At 39.6% G+C, this 19,749-nt stretch overlaps 1 protein-coding gene across 5 annotated transcripts in view; it reads left to right on the top strand.

Moving 5' to 3' along the window:
• Positions 1 to 19,749, top strand: part of LOC115571360 (zinc finger protein 385B-like) — an 81,539-nt gene that overhangs the window by 55,149 nt on the left and 6,641 nt on the right. For all 5 annotated transcript variants that reach the window (XM_030400728.1, XM_030400730.1, XM_030400729.1 and 2 more), the window contains 3 exons: positions 10,380 to 10,534; positions 13,611 to 13,718; positions 18,573 to 18,750. In XM_030400728.1, the coding sequence (XP_030256588.1) occupies positions 10,380 to 10,534; positions 13,611 to 13,718; positions 18,573 to 18,750 (441 nt within the window). The remainder of the gene's footprint in view (positions 1 to 10,379; positions 10,535 to 13,610; positions 13,719 to 18,572; positions 18,751 to 19,749) is intronic.

The raw sequence follows: 19,749 nt of genomic DNA, 5'->3' as shown, positions 1-19,749 counted from the left end.
GTCTGAACCCCGCTGTCTACATAAACTTTGAGGAAAAGTGGACTATTCCTAACTTTGGACATTCATGAGGCTGGCTTTGCCGTATTTCTGCCTCCTGCTGGGTGCTACGCGTGATCGCCTGCTGACTGAGGACATTTTTCTGTTTTCTAGAGAATTAATCTCTCTTTGCAGTGATGACAAACGATTGAGGGCAATTGTTACAGAAAACTCTTAAACGGTTCCAATCCTGCACATGCTTTAATTCAAGATACTCACATGAATGCACACACACTCAAACTACACATTCTGTCAGCAAAATGCATTCACGTTTTGGTAGTTGCTGAAATGCTGACTTGAATGAAAATATAGTTCCTTCCAAATCCGACGACGTGCCTCGAAAATCAAGCAGGAAATGCAAACCTGCTGAAATATGCGGCTGCCAGGAGACATGACATTGCCCAAAATGTTCAAGTGCTTTCTGTTATGATTCATGCAATACACTGTCAGGGTGTGTGCATGATTAGGTCAGCTCACACAGACCTCCCCCTTGTACTTAAGGTAGGTGTTTTTAAACAATATGCAACATGATTTATTTAGAGGATCAGCGTCTTTCCCGCTTGGATTTTGTGGAGTTAACGCAGGTGTCACATGTCTTTGTGTCATAAAGGAAATGTTTCAAAGATCACTAAATGCCAGTAAAGTATGTTGCTGATGATGTGAAAGAAGTACCCGATCATTCATCTTTAAGTACGAAGCAGCAAAACCAGTAATGTTGGATGTTCACCGGCAATATCATATCTACGGAAGCCCTTTATGGTCATTGATCAAACATATTATTTCCCCTGTTTTCCCGTTGTGTTACATTTTATTTTCTCAATCATGATTTCTTTGTCATTTTAATGAAATAACAAATGTTGTTCTCTAGAGATAACTGGATCATTTTCTAGGGATCGCTTAAAACATTTCATGCTTTGTCTTGGCTGATGCAAAGGCCTCCTAGTTAGCCTGACATGCTCGTGATTGAAGCTCATGAAAGAACAGATAAAGACATTTTTTCAATCGATTCCCTACACTTTTGTTCTTTAGGTTTGTTTTAAGAAAGGCTGTAAAAACATACAAGATTCTCCAGACTCTTTATGTGCTGAATAGGCCTGCTGTGCCTGAGCTTTGATTGGACCATCGCCGTTCCAGGGGGAGGGGTTTAGTGACCGGTCATCTGACAGACGGCAGCATCTCCAGAATGTCAGGTTTGACACTCTTGAACCCTGAACATACTCTTCCTGCCCTCTCCAATAAATGTGCTGATGGCTGTTCATCTCCTTTAATGCATCCCTGATAGACATCTTTAGAGATGCACCGGTGAGCAGAGATCCTGTGACTCTCATCTCCGAAGCCGCTAATGGAAGATCCTTCAAACTCCCTCCACCAGGCACACAGCCGGAGAGGAGCATCGAGACAGAAAGCTGCTAATTACTAAGTTCATGGGGCGGATAAAGCTGCGGCAGACTTTAGATATCAATAAGTATGTGCCGCACATCTGCTGACTGCCTTTCAGCGAGTCTGATTGGACTCAGGCTTATCTCAATTCAAGCAGATGGTGGCAGTTAATTTTAAGAGTGCTTGATACAGACGTGCAGAGCTCTATGGAAGGGCAGCGGGTCGGTAAAAGAAACAAAACCCGACAAACGCTGCTCTATCTGTGCCGCACTGATAATGGATACATGCTCATTTCCCCACAGATCGGTGTTATCTCTTAGCGTTTGTTTATCTTTTATGGCCATGATGCAAAACATATCAGAACACAAAATGTTAACGGCCAAGCACATCCCGTGTATTGATTTAGGTTTTTCGTGTTTACCTGTTTTTACAGGACAAAGTCTTCGATGTAAGCAAAGTACAGAAATGGAAAAACTCAAATGATGCATCAGACCATTACGTTCTTAATGTACCAGACAGGGCAGTTAATAAACAGAATTTGGTGCCAGTTTTTATAACAGACTAATTTTTAACCATTGTGGAATCTCTGTAATAATGTAAATAAAAAGTTCCAGTAAGGGGATGTGTGTAACATTCAATGCTGATCTGCTCTGAAAATTGTTCTTTAATTCTCCTGTGTGGACATGGAGCTGCAGCTCGTGTCCACGGTGATCACGGTAACCGGCGATTTTTCTTTGACCAGAGGACACTCATCCTGCGTTTCACCTTGAACAAATTCAATAGAAGTGTACGGACTCCGGGGTGAAAATGGGCCCATAGCGCTCCAGTTGAAAGTAGGACAGATTACCACGGGGAGCGTGATCTGGGCTGGATGCTTCCCCGCAGGTAGAAATTCTCATGAAGCCGCCGGCTCTGCCAGCTGCGGCTGTGTGAGTTTAAATAGACACTGACAGCCAGCGGGAGAATTTGCCTGTTGGCCACCACTCGTGGCCTAAATGTACTTTGTCACAATAAAGATGATTTATTTAAAGACCACACAGTGCAAGACGGGGGCAGCGTTTTAAGCCATCATGGAAATTAGGCCTTCACTCTCCACAGTTTTGTTTCCAGTGGAGGGAGCTAACCGGAGCTGTCAATGGCAGTTTTAATGGATGCTAATTCATCCTCCAGAGCTCATCATAAATGCCTCGTTCTCTGCCTGTTGTGTAAGCAATGAATGGCATCATCATTACTGCAAAAGCGCAGTGCACTAACCACTTCTGTTTTATGACTCAGAAAGCTGTGTGCCTCATGCTATTATGAAGTGGAAAACATACCATTCAATTTTCATTATTTGACGATGTGTTTTGCAGGCTTAACAGCAAGTCACTGTCAGAAGAGGCAGCCACATTTTAGTATTTCAGCTCCACATTCCCCGCTGCTTAATCCTGCCTGTTCCATTACACTGTTTGTTGCGACCGTTTCTGCAAATAGAAAGATTATTGCTCATTAAAGATAGAGTGAGTGGGGTTTTCTGATATGCACCTATAGAACACACTGTGCAGTAGAGGTGAATATTAATAGAAAAACAGACATAGATGTATATTAAAGAGTTCTGTCGATTTAAAATGATGTCTGATGCCGTGATTGTAACGACACTACAGCAGTAGAAACTAAATATTCAAAGTGCCCAGAATACTCATCATGTTCTAAATAGTGTTTTATGAACATAGATATTAACCAGGGTGAGTTTTAAAATGTCTTGTACTTAGAAGCTTTACTCTGTGCGAACACAGATGGTTAATGTGACACCATGGGCCCAGATTTAGATTCATGATGTGTGGATGCCCTCGTGTCAACACCAGATATTATGTATTCACATTAGCAGATTTGTGGTTTCTAAAGTTATATTTCAGCCATCTGTTGACAGTAGAGTCCATATTTTTGTGTTTGAATGTTGCTTTAAGTTAAGTTAAAAACACTTGAAGATCAATTTATTTATCAAAAAAAATCACAAAGCTGGAACCAGGGCTTGTTGTTCTAAGCTCATAAAAAGTCATTGTTTTGGTGATGCACGGTAAGCAACAATAGGCTTAACACCACGTGGTTGCATACATTTGCTTCATTTGTATAGAAAAGAAAACAAGTAAGATGAATCTTGACTGAAATCTGGTTCAGGGGAATAAAACGAAGTTTGAGCCTAATTCGTTCCTAAACCTGAGAGGACGAGTCGGGCCAGAGCAAGTCCCTCAGGAGCAGAATAAGCTGCATTTTCCTTCAGTTTTCCGTCTGCATTGTGTCCTGCTATAGATTATACTTGCACCACAATTGCTCTGGTCTCCGTCACTCTGACTGAATTTGCTCTTGTCGCTCTCCAGAGATGCATAATTCATTAAACATACTTTGGTGGTAATAGTAGCAAAATATGTTAAAGGCCTTTCACGTTAAAATTCAGTGAGATGAAGAAAAATTATTCAATTGTTAATGTCACAAAGCATTAACACCAAACAGAGAGGCTCATCAGGGGATGTTAGTGGGTGTCAGAAAGGAGAGCGTGCCTCCACAGCGCCATGTTGGTTCAAACTGAAGACGGAGAATCTGGCTCCGACAGATGATCCCGGCAAATGCATTCACCATGAAAGGAGCCGAGGCAGCCTTTCCTCTGATGCTTTCGCTCAGATTCGCCGCGATGAAAGCCTCTCATCCCCCCTCTTTTTTCCACCCTTCATGAAAAGATGCCATTTCCTTCCCTCTGTGATTGCTGTGATGTTGAGTCACCCAGAGACTAATCCTGGAAATAATAGAGATTAAGCTTTTCCCCCAGTTTTTTCAAGGTGCTATAATTTCTGCAGCTCATAATCTTTTATCCCTTCTCAATAAGGCAAGGTTGGCTGCTGTGACCTACACTTCCAGCCTCCGGGAAGAAGCTATCTTCCTGCTTAGAAAAGGGAAGTGAATACAGATTAGTGAGCAGGAACTGTCCCATTTTTGAAAAGGTGAAATAACTTTTATAGCAGCACGAGTGAAGAGGAAAATCAAAATTGACGTAAGCACAGCTGTTCACTCAGTTTACTGTTTGCTAACCTCCTGCAAAGAGCAGACGTATGATGACTATAACAGTGTTTTACTGCTCTAACCTGCATATGTTAGCATGTCTGGCTAACTAGCCAGTGAAATTGTGCATTACTTCGAGGCACATATCTTTAAGTAACTATACATTTGTTTGTGGGGTTACAAATTAACAGGCATTGTTCATGACTAGCTGTATATCATTTCATTTCCTGGATGCTATCAAAGGGTAACATTAACTGTTCTGTTGTGCTCTGTATTGGAGGGTTACACCCCTGTCAACATTATCTGAAATACTGTTATGTTTGGCAAACACAACACTTAGTCCTCATCCCAAAAAACATTTACTGTTGGTGTTAAAATTTAAAATATAGTGTTTGAAAAATAAGCCCATCCTCTATCCAAATTCAGTGGAAACCTGTGCAGCGTTTTTTGCGTAATCTTGCTGACAAACCAACGAAACAACACTGGCGGTTTCCTTGTGCAGCTACAAATCCACAACACTCAACTACTCTAGTTGCTCTGTTCTCTGTCTCTAGCACAAAAACCCAACAATGTAATTTCTTCATTTACCTAGCTCGGAGTGTGAGTATATATATATATTCTGTTTTAGATAATCCAGTAGTTGGATATTGCAAAACCAAACCTGTTATTTGCGTGGTGGTTTAGCTAATGGTTAACTGTGTGGTAGTTTTGCTGTTCCCCCTCTTGTGTGTGAGGTTACTTTATATCATTAATGAATAACCAAATCCATCTCAGACTTTTTATTTTTAAGTTCTATGTACTGTAATTGAGTTCATGAATTGGAGTTCATGAAGCTCTAAAGCGATGAATGACTATTTATAAAAACTAATCAAGGCCTGCTGGTTAACACGTTCCCAGCGCAATCTGATGAAACTAGTATAACCGCGGCTTTAGTCCATCTTTAAGCTTTTGTGACACTTCTGGACGCAAATGAGATAGGTGACTTGAAAGGAAGAGTCCCGACACGAGTGCCTTCCTCTCGTCGTCTGATCTGTTACGAGCTCTCACAGATGACGGCGGTTTCTAGTTTGTTCAGCGCAAAATGCTGTTAATTAAACGTCTCGCCCTGCTGTGTTTTCTGAATATATGCATGGGAGATTAATGAGATCAATTTCAGATTTGTGTAGGAGAGGGAATCAATGTCCCCAAAAGTCATACTGACAGGCAGATTAAGCACATCGGCCTAGCGGAGAGTGAGAAAACACACAGTCTCTCCTCCGCCTTTGGTTGTCTCTCTTTCACTTTCTCTTATTTCTCGCTACTCTGTCACTCGCTCTCGATTCAGTGTAACGTAATTCAATACACTTTATTGGCAACGGCCGTTGATGAACAGTCCTGGTGGAGCGTTTAAATGAAATTGGAATTTATCAAAAATAAATCAGATTAGTAAACACACGTCTCGTCTGCATGTTTTTGTGTATGTGTGTTTTCCAGGGAGATCTTGTGGTGCACATTACACATGCAGGATGAAGTAAACAGTCATATTCAACTTTAATCCCTCCTCTCATTTTAAATTCTAATTCAAATTGCGCATGGTATGCTGGAGTGCCTGCAAATCACTTAATACATAGAACAAACAGTGTTAAAACGAGACAAGAAGTAATGTAATGTATATTTAATGAAGATTAGGATGGAACAACTTTAGGTTCATGATGAGCTACTTTAAGCACTGGCTGTCCCCCAGTTTTCCAGTGATGTTATCCTAATAGGCTGTCTTGTTTTTACTCTGTTGTCTTTTCTCTTTTGGTGGCTGGTTGGTCCCCTCTGTGTACATCTGTCTCTTCTTTGTATTGAAGAGATGCAACAGCCAGTGTTGATCCACAGTGAATCAGATGGAAATTCACTTTTTCTTTGTGTTTGCTATTTGACGTTCCAGGCAGGTGGCATTAGTTTGTTCAGTTGTGTGTCTCTGTGATTTGAGGTTAATCCCTCACTGGTGTGCCAGAGTGGTTTGGTTGGTCAGTCTATCGATGAGCTGAGGGGGATGAAGGCTTCTAGTTGGTTATCTTTTTTCTTTTTGTTTTTTGTGGTTTGATTCCCAGTTCGTAAAATTTCAATTTGATGGATCGACGACTTTAGGTCAGCAGCGTGGCTCTAGAGATGGCAGCACAGTCAGCGTGGCTTTCAAACTTCTGGATTTTGACAGTAAATGTCTTCTGCTTTATTGTTTCTCTTCTCATTTAATCCTTATTTTAATGTTATGTTGTCTTATAATAATGTTTTAGTTTTTTTTGTTGCTACATTTATGGTTCATTAGAAAACTATTCATTTAATACATATTTAGTTCAAACTTGAATCCATAAAGTTCAGTCAGTTACCCATTTAGGATTTTCCTTCATCATGAGTAGCCTTCAGGTATAGAGAGCCCAATGGATAAAGTATTTTCGTGGGCTAACTCAGAAGTTAGCATCACCCTAGTTCCCCCGACAAAAAGCTTATGGCATTGTTTTCAGCTGGATTTTGGTTGGTCGCAGAAAATAAACACAAGTTTTATGATTGTTGAAGTGTTAAGTGAAATGCTAACATGAGGTTTTATATGCACTAAATTGCGGTTGCATGACTTGAACATCACAACTACTAAGCATATTACCAGGCAAAATCACTATATGATGCACACTTTACTGATAATTGATCTAAAGTTAGCAGTGTTTGCCACAAATATATTTCACTTGTGTGGGCAGCCCAGGTATATTAAAGTGAACTCTCGCCAGAAAGCAACTGAGGCTTTATTTGTGATTGAATATGAGTCAGACCTTCGTGTAAAAGCATAATTGCGATGAAAGAGGCACTTTTAAGAACATTAAAAGCAGAGGGAATACCGTCTGCCATGACAGTGGCGTGCCAGAGATGCTACTTCTAGCGCGAGTTGTCCAAAATCCTTCTTTTTAGTAAACTCTGTGTACACAAACAATATTCTCAATGCTCATGTTCATGTGTAGAGACCCTGGTGATACTACGAAAACGAAACTACATTAAATCTTAGAAGTGCCTCTTTCGTCACAATTATGCTTTTACACGAAGGTTTGACTCATATTCAATCACAAATAAAGCCTTGGTTGCTTTCTGGCAAGAGTTTCATTTTAACATCTCCCCTTAAAATATATCTGGCAACCCATTGTAGCATTTTATACTTGAGAATGAAACTATCTGCGATCGAATACCTTGTGAAAATTCTGCCCTCGCCCTTTTAAATTTAATTCTCAAGTCGTCAAATAAAGACATGGATTCCTGCAGTACTCTTTTTGACGTATTTTACATGAAACTCTGTAGACAAGAACTTGCTCAACACTACTTACTAGGTAATAAGTGAACATGGTAAACATTATACTAAGCTTGTTAGCATTGTCATTTTGAGCATATTAGCATGCTTTTAGCTCAAAGGACAGATTCACAGAGCAGCTAGCAAGGCTGTAAACTTGTTTAATATTCCCAACTGTATTTTCATAATTCACTTCCATATAAGGAGCCTGTTTTGGTTACTTTGAAACAGATTTAAAACAAATGCTGGCAGGCCTTGTCAGTTTCACTGCCAGAAAATAGTACCCCGAGGCATTTTGTTGCTGCAGGCACTGATAAAACAAGATCACATGGCACGCTGTGATGTGTTACATCAAATGCTACTGCTGCTCTGTTAGTTGTTGCTTAAAGTAAACACCAGGTCACCTGTGCGGAACGACTCCACCTCTTTAATCTCTTTGACTTCTTTTTTATGTGACTCCTTAAATCATGTGCCTGTACAGTAAGAAGTATTCCCTCTGCAGTGCTGTTCACAAGACATTTTTTAGCATGTTTTGAATCTGCAAGGCAAGTTTTTTTTTTTTTCCCTATCCTCCACTCTGCCTCTGCTCAGGCTTTAAGAAGCATTTTGAATATGGGTTTAGATGAGTGAAAACATGCTAATGCTTAAAGACTCTCCAAGCTGCATCATCCCCAAAGATAAAAGCTGAAATCCAGAGGTGAAGGAAAATTGCTCTCCTGTTGCTGTGATTTACAGTTCCATTAAAATATCCTCGTTAGACTCCAGATTTAACAGTGAGTCTATTCACTCTCTGCAGTATTTAGAGAAAATGCCCAGGTGCTCATGAGCAATACACTTTGAGATAATCTTTGCTTTGATTCTATAATAAATAACCTCTTCATTTCAGACATTATCGTAACCCAGAAGATTTACACGCACATTGTTGGTTCCTTAAGTGTCTTCCCTAAATCCAAAGTTAGTGAGTCATCTCTCTTCATCCTCCAGCCGTCATCTGGTATGTTAATACTTCTGGCTCTGTCAGTCAATTTCATTGAGTTTTACTGCGCAGAAGATTCCTCCTACAAGCCAACGCTCCTTTCAGCCATCTCATCAAACCCCTTTTGACATTTTCCGTCCCGCTAAGGCCAAACCTCCCTTCCACCCTCAATAACCGCAAATTTAAATCCATATCAAGGCCAGCCAAGTCTTTCAAACGGAGGAAAAACATATTGCATTGTATAAGAAAGAAAAAGAATAGGCTACTTGTAATGTGTCTGGTTTTCCATCGCACATTTTTTTCTTTCTATTGACCTCAAGACCTCAAAACCTCAAAACAAAAATGTGTCCATATACTTACTAAGAAGTAGTCAAACGATAGTGAGAATAAGTTGGCGTACCACAACTGACTAGAAGACAAGTTGTGGGAAAGTAGAAATTTGAGTAAATTTAGCCAAGAGAATGGCAATGAAAACTACTTTAGAGAGCTATAATGAAGGAATGTAGATGCAATTGGATGGCTATGATTACATGCAGACCATAACTAGCTGTCAAAACAAGGTCTCGTTTTATGAAAATTAAAGGAAATGTATGGACTTTTAGGGTTCAAGTGCTTAAGATGCAGCATCCCTTGGAGCTTTTGTTTCCTGACATTTCTTTACCGTCACAATGAGAAAATAAAGATGCATATATACACACTGTATGTAAATCCTCAACAATGCCTTTGATATTAATTTAAAATTACCGTTCCTGTTGTTAGATATGTAATGGCTGTCTAAAGGAACTGCCGTTGTGAAAGTCAATCATCACTTGTTGTACATTTGATTTGAACATTAATTAAATTGATTAAATTATACATTTAACTTGTATTCTGTCATTTACATGTGACCTTTCAACGTAGCAAACATCAGGACCTTTTCAGCATATCGGCATTACAAACATCCTGTAACCACCATGCTTATGTAAGAGAACTGTGCATTTTAATGTGAGCGCACTAATGTTTACTTTGGGTCTAGACAAAGGTCAGTGCTGCGATGCTCTTTAAAGCATGAGCAGTCTGAAAGCATTCGGGTCAACCAAAATTAAGCTTGATTAGATGAGAGATCATGTGGAAGGAGATTTCGGAGCAAAGCATGATGGTGAAATTGCAATTGCACAAACACTGGAGGTGAAATATGCAAGAAGACAGAAAATTGGTGAGCAGTGAAATGCTAACAAATATATATGTTTGTACTATCGGTCACATGATGCCTTGAATACTCCCTACAATTCATTCGTCTTTATGTTGACTGACCATTTGCAGGATTTGAGGGACATTACCACACTGTGTTGAAAGGCCAGAGTCATTCGTCAAGATAAACTATGGACTTGTAAAGCAGGAAAAGGCCGAACAAAGCCTCTCATCATTTATCCACTGCTATTACTGAAGTCATTAAGGCTTTACAGAGTGAATCATTAACTGCGGGAATGGGTCTTGATGTCAGGCTCTGTCTTCATTCCTGTGTGTGTATAAGGATGTGCAGCTTTGGTGGCCTCAGCTGAAAGAGGATCTCTCTCCAAATCTACAAATGTGTCAAAGATGTAAATCCTCACAGGACTTAAAGGAAACAGTTGTAGCAATGATGTGTTTACTCAAATGTGATCATCCCTGCTGTAGGTGCCCTCTCCCAGAGCCAGGTCCACCCACTCCTGGGCTCCCTGCCTCTGCCGGGTCGACCCCTCCAGCCACAGACTCATGCCCAACTGGAGCACTTCCTGCCGCTCAGGGTCAACAGCTCCTCGCCGCTCAGCCTCTTCCCCAATTTCAACACGGTATGATGTCATATTTCTATTTTGCAGCCCCACACGCAGCAATAAAATCTCTTCTCCTAAAACGAGGAAAGATTGTCAAGTGTTTTGGCAACATCAGACTTTAAAAACTGGTTTAAACTCTTCAGTACATCTCATACTCACAGATATTCTTTTTGATATGTTGTCCAGATCCCAAGGATACCAAACAAACAGCAGGTTGTCACAGTAAATGTTTTTCTCCCCTTGTTTCCTGTTACTTCTTTGTTGGTGGAATCTCTAATGAGAATATATAAACATATGTCTAAGATATTTTTTTTTTAAATCAATTAAGATCTGAGATCCTGTATTCAATTCTAAAATAAAAATTCAAGTTAAGTTGGACTTGAGTGAGTGTGTCAGTTGCTGCTGTCAGGTCCACTTGGGGTCATACATCATTTCTAACATCACATGAGATTTGTGATGGCTTTGAACAAATTTTGAGTCCAATTAAGGCTTAATTAGAACAGACCATCATTCTGGCCTGTTATTACAGTAAGTTCACTTATTTGGTTGATGGGGTTGATTCAAGGCCCGTAGCTTGTCAAGGTTGACTAGATAACTAGGCTAACATTAGTCTGTGTGAGTATGCTCTGTGTTCAAAACTTGCCAAACACAAATCAAAGCCCAGACGGCCTCAAATAGCATGTTAGAAGAAGTCTAGTCAAAAAGGAAACTGCGACCAAACTAAAGCTCAGATTATAAAAAGTGATAACAATCAGCATTTACCTGGAGTTGCCCTAAAAGCTGATGCAGCTACATATTTGTTCCTCATGTATTTATTATCATTTGGCCCTCACAATCCTTTAAATCCTTGATCTGTTATAGGAACAGATATCATCCACTACTTGGATAGTGTCCAAGTTATCATCAACTTGGCAGCAGGATTGCATATATTTTAGAAAGACAAAGAAAAGCTAAAATGTTGCATTGCAAGCACTTTGAATTACAAAATTTGAAAATAATTGCTTGTGCTATCTGCAACACAAGCTGCTGTCAACCTGAACTATGGCTCCAACTCAGTTATTGTAATGATTAATAGATTAATATTTTTGTCTATATAATGATGAAGAATTGTTAGGAATGTTCATCACTATTTCCCAGGGTGCAAAGTGATGTCCTCAAATACTTTTTTTTGTTCAACCAGCAGTCCACAATCTTTTCATTTACTGTCATAAATGATGAAGAAAACTTTCTGTGAAGAAGAATTAATAAACTGTAAAGTACGTCTTACATAAAGAACTTTATGTGACTTGAAATTTGCACCTTGTGGCGATGCTGTAAGGGAAAATATAATTATCTTAATATAACTTGACTCCAATCAGTGGTAAAAAAAAATATTGCTGAGACATAAACCCAAATATAAAGCTTCTCAGACATGTTTTGTCTGGATCTGAAGCAGCAGACCTGTCTACAAGTAGCTTTAACCCTTAATGAGTCAGAGGAACATGCAAAATGTCATCCGGCATGTGGGAGGCTGGGAGAAGATTCCTGTCTGACACTTAATGCTAAAAATATGACTGTATCTAACACAGCTGCCCTGTAGGGAGTACAAAAACAGAACAGAAGAGGGGTTATTTAAAATGTGTGAAGTCAGAATTATAATGTGTTCATATTTTATTCTAAAACAAAACTCACAGCTTACAATCATTATTAACACTTCATCACACAAACAAGCATTGACAACTTGTAAATGACTGATGATGGTTGGTGGTAGTAGAGTGCATCTGTGCTCATTCAGGGACTACTCATCAATGAGAAGATAAAAACAATTAAAGTCTATTTGAGTGCAATATAAACACAACGTGACAACAAATTGAAATGCACTGTATTTGATTCAAAAGACTGTTATGGATGAACACCAGGTGCAGTGAGTTGACATTTATCGGAAGTGTTTTACCTTCAGTATGAATCAGTTTAGGGTTAAATGGATCTTTATTGACGATAAGTGTTTAACTGATTAAAGTTTTGATTACTCAGCCCCACTCAGCATGCCTTGAATAAAAGTAAATGATTGAATTTGTAGGAAATATCTAAGTGCATTTACTTAGGTCGTATACTATCTCAGTACGTCAATTTACTGCTACTTTACACTTCTGCTCCACCTCATTTCTGTAGAAAATATTGTACTTTTTACTCAAATACATCTGAAAACTCTAGAATAGAAACTAGAATATGTTTACATGCTTTAGTGCTCTATATTAACATCAGTTTTCTCATATTGTACAATGCTGTAGCTCTGTATCCCCCACTCTGTCTGAAACAATCTGTTTTAGCTCCTGTCTCTTTATGGCCCCCCCTATAATACCCAGTCCCCTCTGATTGGTCAGCTCACACATGCCTGAGCCAGCACTGCTAACAACAACAGAGCAGCTAAATCAATTCTTATGTACCAAACTAGTCGCTAGGCATAAATAATGCAAATGTGGGACATTGTGACATAGTGTGATGTCACAAAGTCACAGAATTAAAGGCGGGACTAATGACGAGGCTTTTCAGGAGCGTTGTTTTCTGTCGGAGAGAGGAGCTTCAGTTAGACTTTGACCTTTTAAACACTCATTATTTTACACGCGCAAGAACCTGTTTAAAACACTGGAGGAAAGGAAAAAAACAAAAACCTATAGGTCTCCTTTAATTATATTTTGAGGCCAATTTGTACATTAACTTAGGTAAAATGTTGAAGGGATTTTTCCACCAAAGGCAGTCACAAGCATTTTCTAATGGCTGAAAATGTTCTGCGTACATTGTGACACATGTGTTTTGTGAGATGGTGGATATCAGAAATAATTAAATTTTTTATTTATAAGTCCTTCATTGGCTTTGTTGGCTTTATTAGTCTGAGAGATTACAGCATATGAGGACAATGATCCCAAAGACTGAACTCAAACTGTCTTACAGTATTTCTTCTCATGGTTTGAGTCATCGTCGGGTAACTGCTTTACTGAAATAGCCTGTTTGCATTCTCTGAGCATTATACTGTAAGGTCGCAGAGAGAAAACATGAAACAGGACTAACACGTTTGTAAATGTGCATGTGTGTTTTGCCATGTTTCTTGTCGTAGATGGACCCAGTGCAGAAGGCAGTGATCAACCACACCTTTGGTGTAGCTCCACCCAAGAAGAAGCCCATCATTTCCTGTAACATCTGTCACCTGCGATTCAACTCCACTGTAAGTCCAATTATTATTCAGTGTTTTTCTCCAGAATCCCAGTTTCTTTCCTCGAGGTAAACTTGATAGAACAACAGCTCAAAGGAAGGCTGCGGGGAGATAAAAAAAAAAAACTTTGACCACTAAGTTCTTATCTGTTTCCTGCAGAATGTACTCATTAGTCAAATCACATCACCTGGTTTGCATTTTATGACGGGAGCTTTAAATCAACATTATCTCAATTTCCTCAGTCAGTCTCCTCTGACCCTCTTGATGTTTGCATTTCTAAATGTTCGTACTTTATAACTCAAACAACACTTGTTGTCTCATGAACTGTCATCTAAAGCTCATCTACTGATTATTTTTTGTCAAGCGTCCAAATATTTGCATCACATTTCATACAAGCTGTTCCTCTTATCAGTCCAATCAGTATATTTAGACAGCTTCCATTTTTTAATCAACCAGTAGGTTACTAAAAGGAAGCCAGTCAGCTAGTTCCATTCCAGCTTCTTTCCTCCTTATCACACCTCCCCATTCATATTCATTTGGCTCCCATTCCTATGGAGTTCATTTATACATATTTGCATTTATATTGTGAGGAGGAACCTGGTGGAATGACAATGACTCTTCTTTGTGTGAACTGTGGAACTTGAAGGAAGCAGGACATTGGAGCCAGTCCATTATACCACTCTAACTTCTGTACCGCACCACACCATTTTCTCTCTCTCAGCTCTGTACTTTTGGACATACAGTGATATTGTCAGGAGTTTTCTAGCTAACAGGCTCTCTCCTCCTCCCCTCTGTGTCACCTGCAGCTGAGCTGAGAGTGCTGGTTGACCCAGGAGTTGGATGCCGGGTTACAGGCAGGTACCAGGCCCCAGCAGGGGGCCGCAGTGAGCGGCTGGAATTTGCACTTGACAAAGAAAATTGACTAAAGGAATAGTTCTTAATATCCCAAGTCTTTTGATATCTTATACTCATCGCTTGTGTTTTGTATGCAGTAGGTTTCATTTCCACAGTCATTTGTATATATTTGTTTTTTATATTGGACACACAGATTCTTGTCATTTAAAGTTCAACACACCTCAATCCACATCTTGTTTGATACAAAAAGGCATTAAAAAGTAACAGTTGTCACATCATGCTGGATTGTTATTTAAAACATTTACCTTGTTTTCACACAGGGCTATGGAGGACAGCAATAATAATGTTTATGCTAACTATAAGAAATGATAATCGAATGTTATCTCAAATCCGTAACAAAAGCAAACATTCTAAAAAGCCCTTTTCTTTAAAAAAGTTATGGTGGAACTTAAGTATTTTTGAGCCAGTCGCTTAAACACAAATACACAACACACACAGTTGATCTTATAGGGCAAAAACTGCATGTGCAAAATGGTGGGGAACTTATTGTGAAACGACTGACAGAGTGACCTAAAAATAGAACTCTTGAGCTGTTTGTTCAGTATGAAGACAAAGACTGATGACTGTGGAAATGTAATCTACAATACAGATAACTGGAGAGTATAAAAGAAGAAGAGACTTGAAGATTTTGAAATTATTCCTTTAAGGCTGTTTAAACTCACTGAAAAAGCATGAAAGAGTCAAGCCTGAAAGATAACACGTGATATTCTAATTGTGCTGCCCTTCTGTGGAGGACAGTTGTTGCTCACCGTGTACGAGGAGTTTGGGCATCAGTGGTGTGAGAATGCATAAAGCTGCTTGAATCCAGCAGTCATGACGGTCTCCGGATCAGGATCTTTGTTCTGCCGTCCTAGGACACTGACTCTACATGTTATTCTCTCTGTAAGTTACTATGGTGGAACATAGTGAACTCATACTACACTAGTAGTATGCAGACGGGAGCAGATTCATCCCTATGACTCAGTTGGAAATCACGCTGAATGGTTAGTGTGCACTGACATTCAACGTAGCCAAAGGGCTCGTACACCCTTTGCTCAGCCCTGCATTTCTGACCCCACGGTGGTACCCTTTCTGTTTGTGTAGCAGCCCAAGCTTTATGCGAAGTGTTGATCGGGGGGGGACTCATTACCCTTCACCACTCTAACAATGCACACAATCGCTAAAAGACGACCTCCGCACACTGAGCTCAGAGGCTTTGCCGTGTACAGTGTGTGCCTGGAAACTGGTACGGATAATTTGAGCGATGACAAATTATCTAACAGCCTCGTGTGAAGCGAGACACTTGACCCCAGACTCGCTGTTGTTATAGGGAGCGTATTTGTGTCTTTCTTATACAGAAAGGCACTAGTGTTGCAAAAAATGTGTGCTCTTAAAGGATAACGCTGGTTATGTCTTATAACTTCCTTATTGTTGAAAAATCCCATGAAAATATTTGGCAATGAGTGGTCCATTTGAGGACTCGTTGCCGTTCATACAGAAGTTCTGTATCTCTGTCATCAAACTAGCCTCCATATTCTCTGAGATACACATTGGCTTTCACTGTCACTTTTTGCTACTGTTAACGCCAAAATATAGGTTTCTCCCTAGTGCTTGTTTTTACAGGAACTGTTTAACTGTACTGAAACAAACAGCACAAATAGCACTGAAAAATTTCACATTTCGGTGTATGCTGGATTATTAAGAAATTAATTACAGTGCCCACGTTCATTGTAAAGAAGGAACAGTGTGGCTCATTCATCTATTTTTAATAATATCTGAGCAGCATTGGAGGAATTAGACATGTTCAGCTTTAGCTACAGAGATATTTATTATTATTGAGATCAATTAATCATTGGTTTTGGTGTTTGTGGGATTATTTCATTAATGACAAAAATATAACATATCACCACGCTTATCTTTTATGACTCCTGCTTGTTCTGTACTCTTGGTGTCATGGATAGTTTTCTCAAGTTGTTAAAGCTATTTTAACTTTACACCTTCAGAGAGTAGGTTGCCTTTTTTCGCCCAATCAGTAAAATAAAATTAATTATTTAATTTAATTTAGCTTCACTTTCAGTGTCCTGGTATTTATCACACTGACATGCCTTCTGGGACACTTGAATGGAACTGAGCCACTGTTAAAATCATTAGCAACACCTGGGCTCCTCCTACAACCACTATTCAAAATTTCTGCTGTCAAAAAGGTCTATTTACCCGAATACAGGGTGTCTCAATCCTGGTCCTGTTTTGTAACCCTGCTTCACCTGGACTTTTGTAACCCTGCTGTGTGCTGGATCAGATGAACATCTAAGAGATACAGGCTGAGGGGGGCCAGGATCAGGTCTCATGAACTCTAATGCATTTCTTCATCTGTAAAAGAGTTCATATTTGTATTTAGTATTAAATGACAAATGAAGGATATGTGTAAAATTAAACTACTGCGATAACTACCATGGAGAATTGCCCATTTTTAGAAACTGTGCCTTTTAAACAGGCTGTCAGAACTTCTGTAAGGTTGTGATGTCAAAACAATACAGTCAACGGCCTCAGCAATAAACCAAACTCACAGGGTCACAGGTAATTTTTCTCTGACGTTACACTCAAGGTAGCAAGCTCAATTATTGTACTGCTGTATTCAAGATAACAAGTCAGGACGGTACAAGATAAAACATATTGGATAAAGCATTAAGTTCCCTGAGACAACATATAACATAGCATTCAGCCAGATCCAGATTTTTCACTATGTCGTTGATCAATAAGGATGCAGTTTATTGATAAAAAATAGTCAGATTCCGTGCGTTTATATGACTTCCAACCTGAAACACAGCAGAGAGACATCATCCTGAGCGTGACGTCAGAGGAAAATGGCCACCATGTGGATATGCTTTTGGCACACAGTAAGGTGTGTTTGAACAAACAGCTGCAGAGCTGATCCAAAAGCACAGCGGTTGGTGTCTGCTCAGGCCTGTGAGAGCTGACCAATCGGAGACAGACTGGGCCTTTGAGACGTGCACTAAAACAGAGCATTCAGATAGAGGGTGAAAAGAGGTGCTGCAGCAATGCACAGTATCATTAAGTAATGCATTATTTTAACATTAAAGCATGTAAGCATTTTCTAGTAAATTGTCAAAAATAATGAAGTGAAGTGAAAGTATGAACCTGAAAATGAGCAAAATATGAGGCCTTTAAATGAAGTATTTATTCACGTGTCACTCACCAGCTTTTTCCTGGGCTTTCAACCATCTCTCAGATGTATTTTACCAATTTAAATATTAAACATGCAGGCTATATAGCATGTCATTTAGATATGTTTCGTTCTAATGAAAAATAAAATAATATAGTTTATTGTTGTTCCTAGAGCTAAGTCATGCTCATAAATGTACACCTTTTTATTGTGTGTCTGGTTTTCCAGATAAATGGATTTCACTTAAGTTGCACTGTTGATACACTTCTACATGCTGGAAGCTGATCTTACTCTGGTAGAGCACATCTCGCTTTATCTACAGCCATCCAGAGCCATTTTGGTATCACAAATCAGCATGCATCTGTTGTCGCGCTGCCACAAATGTGTTTTTCTCTCACAGAGGAAGGCACAGAGGTCATTTTGTGTTGCAGTATAACAGACACGGGCCATTTTGTGTCAGAACATATCAGTGCAAAGATGAGCCAGTAAGCTCATGAGATGCCACGAGTCCGACTGATGCTCATTTGTGCACAACCGTGACGACGACGATGATGATGATGATCAAAATGGTGATGTGACTCTTCCTTCGAGTCAATTGCTCAATCGCATAATTTCTCCCCAACTCCATGGAAGCATGTGAAGCCAAAGAGATGGAGCAGATGGAAAGATTACAGTTTACTGATTTCATGCTGTTCTTCACTAATTTAATCATGTCAAGAGATTCTGTTCATGAACTGTGCACTGAAATTCTGCTCATGTGTGCATATTTGCGTGTGTGTCATGGTCAGACCCAGGCGGAAGCCCACTACAAAGGTCATAAACATGCTCGAAAGCTAAAGGCCTTGGAGAATCAGAGGAACCGGCAGAAGAACGGACCATCGACAACAGGAAAAGAGAGAGACAGAGAGAGGGCCATGATAGGAGGAGGAACAGTGCCAACAGATTCACATTTGAAAGACATAACAGGTATAAATCTTTCTTTTTTTAAAGGCACCCATCACTTCACCCTCTGAGTAATTAGAGGTAATTGGTGAGACGTAAGCACTAAGGCTTGGTAGCTGCCACTCAGCTGGCTAATTACCAGCTATTACCTGTCCTGCTATCATTGGCCCTGTCAGATAGGTAATTACTCTCATCAAGCAAAGACATTCTGCAAGATGAGAAGCCTTAAAGCTCTTAAAAAGAGATGCTATCTGAAGAGGCATGGTGGTGGAGTTGCTTTCTCTCATTTTGATTTTGGTTGTGGCTCAACACAACTCCCACTTAAAGTTTGCTGTTTTTATTATGAAATGCGATGATGCTTTGCTAATGGACATGTCAGAGAGTGTATGTTTTCCTGTCAAAATCAGACTAAACAGCAGTGAAAATAGTGATTAGGTTGCAGTAGCCATCAGCAGTGGCTAATGCTAGCCACAACGACTAAAGAAGACAAAGGATGTTGTTTGATGATGTTGTGAAGTCATGTTGTATCATGGGAGTTGTTGTTCTCAATGTACAACCCCCATTACTAATGACTCGGGCAGAAATGTCCCCAGACCCAGCAGCAATAAAGCAAATATTTGTTATTTCTGCTTCATTTAACAGCCAAATAATTCATTTATTAACACAATTGTTGACAATTAATTATCTTTTCTTTGACTAATAGTTTCAGCTCTAAAAGAGAAGTCAGGACACTGAAGTGCTGAACAAAATAGCTTGGCAAGTTTGTGGAAGATGAGGTGCAACAAAGTACATTACAAGCAGATGAGACATCTCAGGGTCAGGTGTTGGTGTTTCTGTGAAAACTGGGTTTTAAAGTTGTGTTGAGGACCAGGTATCAACTGAAGGCCAACCAATTTATAATGCACTTTATGCCACCCTTTTGTGCATGAGGCGCTACAGTTATGTTCATAAAAATGAAGACGTGCTGGGGTCTGTCCTTGGCGTCCTTGTGCACATGATCTGCTGTCACTGAAACATTCATAT

This window comes from Sparus aurata, chromosome 20, assembly GCF_900880675.1.
Source record: "Sparus aurata chromosome 20, fSpaAur1.1, whole genome shotgun sequence".
NCBI classification, from domain to species: Eukaryota; Metazoa; Chordata; class Actinopteri; order Spariformes; family Sparidae; genus Sparus; species Sparus aurata.
The sequence above is the reverse complement of the archived record's forward strand: the minus strand, read 5'-3'. Positions and strand labels throughout refer to the sequence as shown.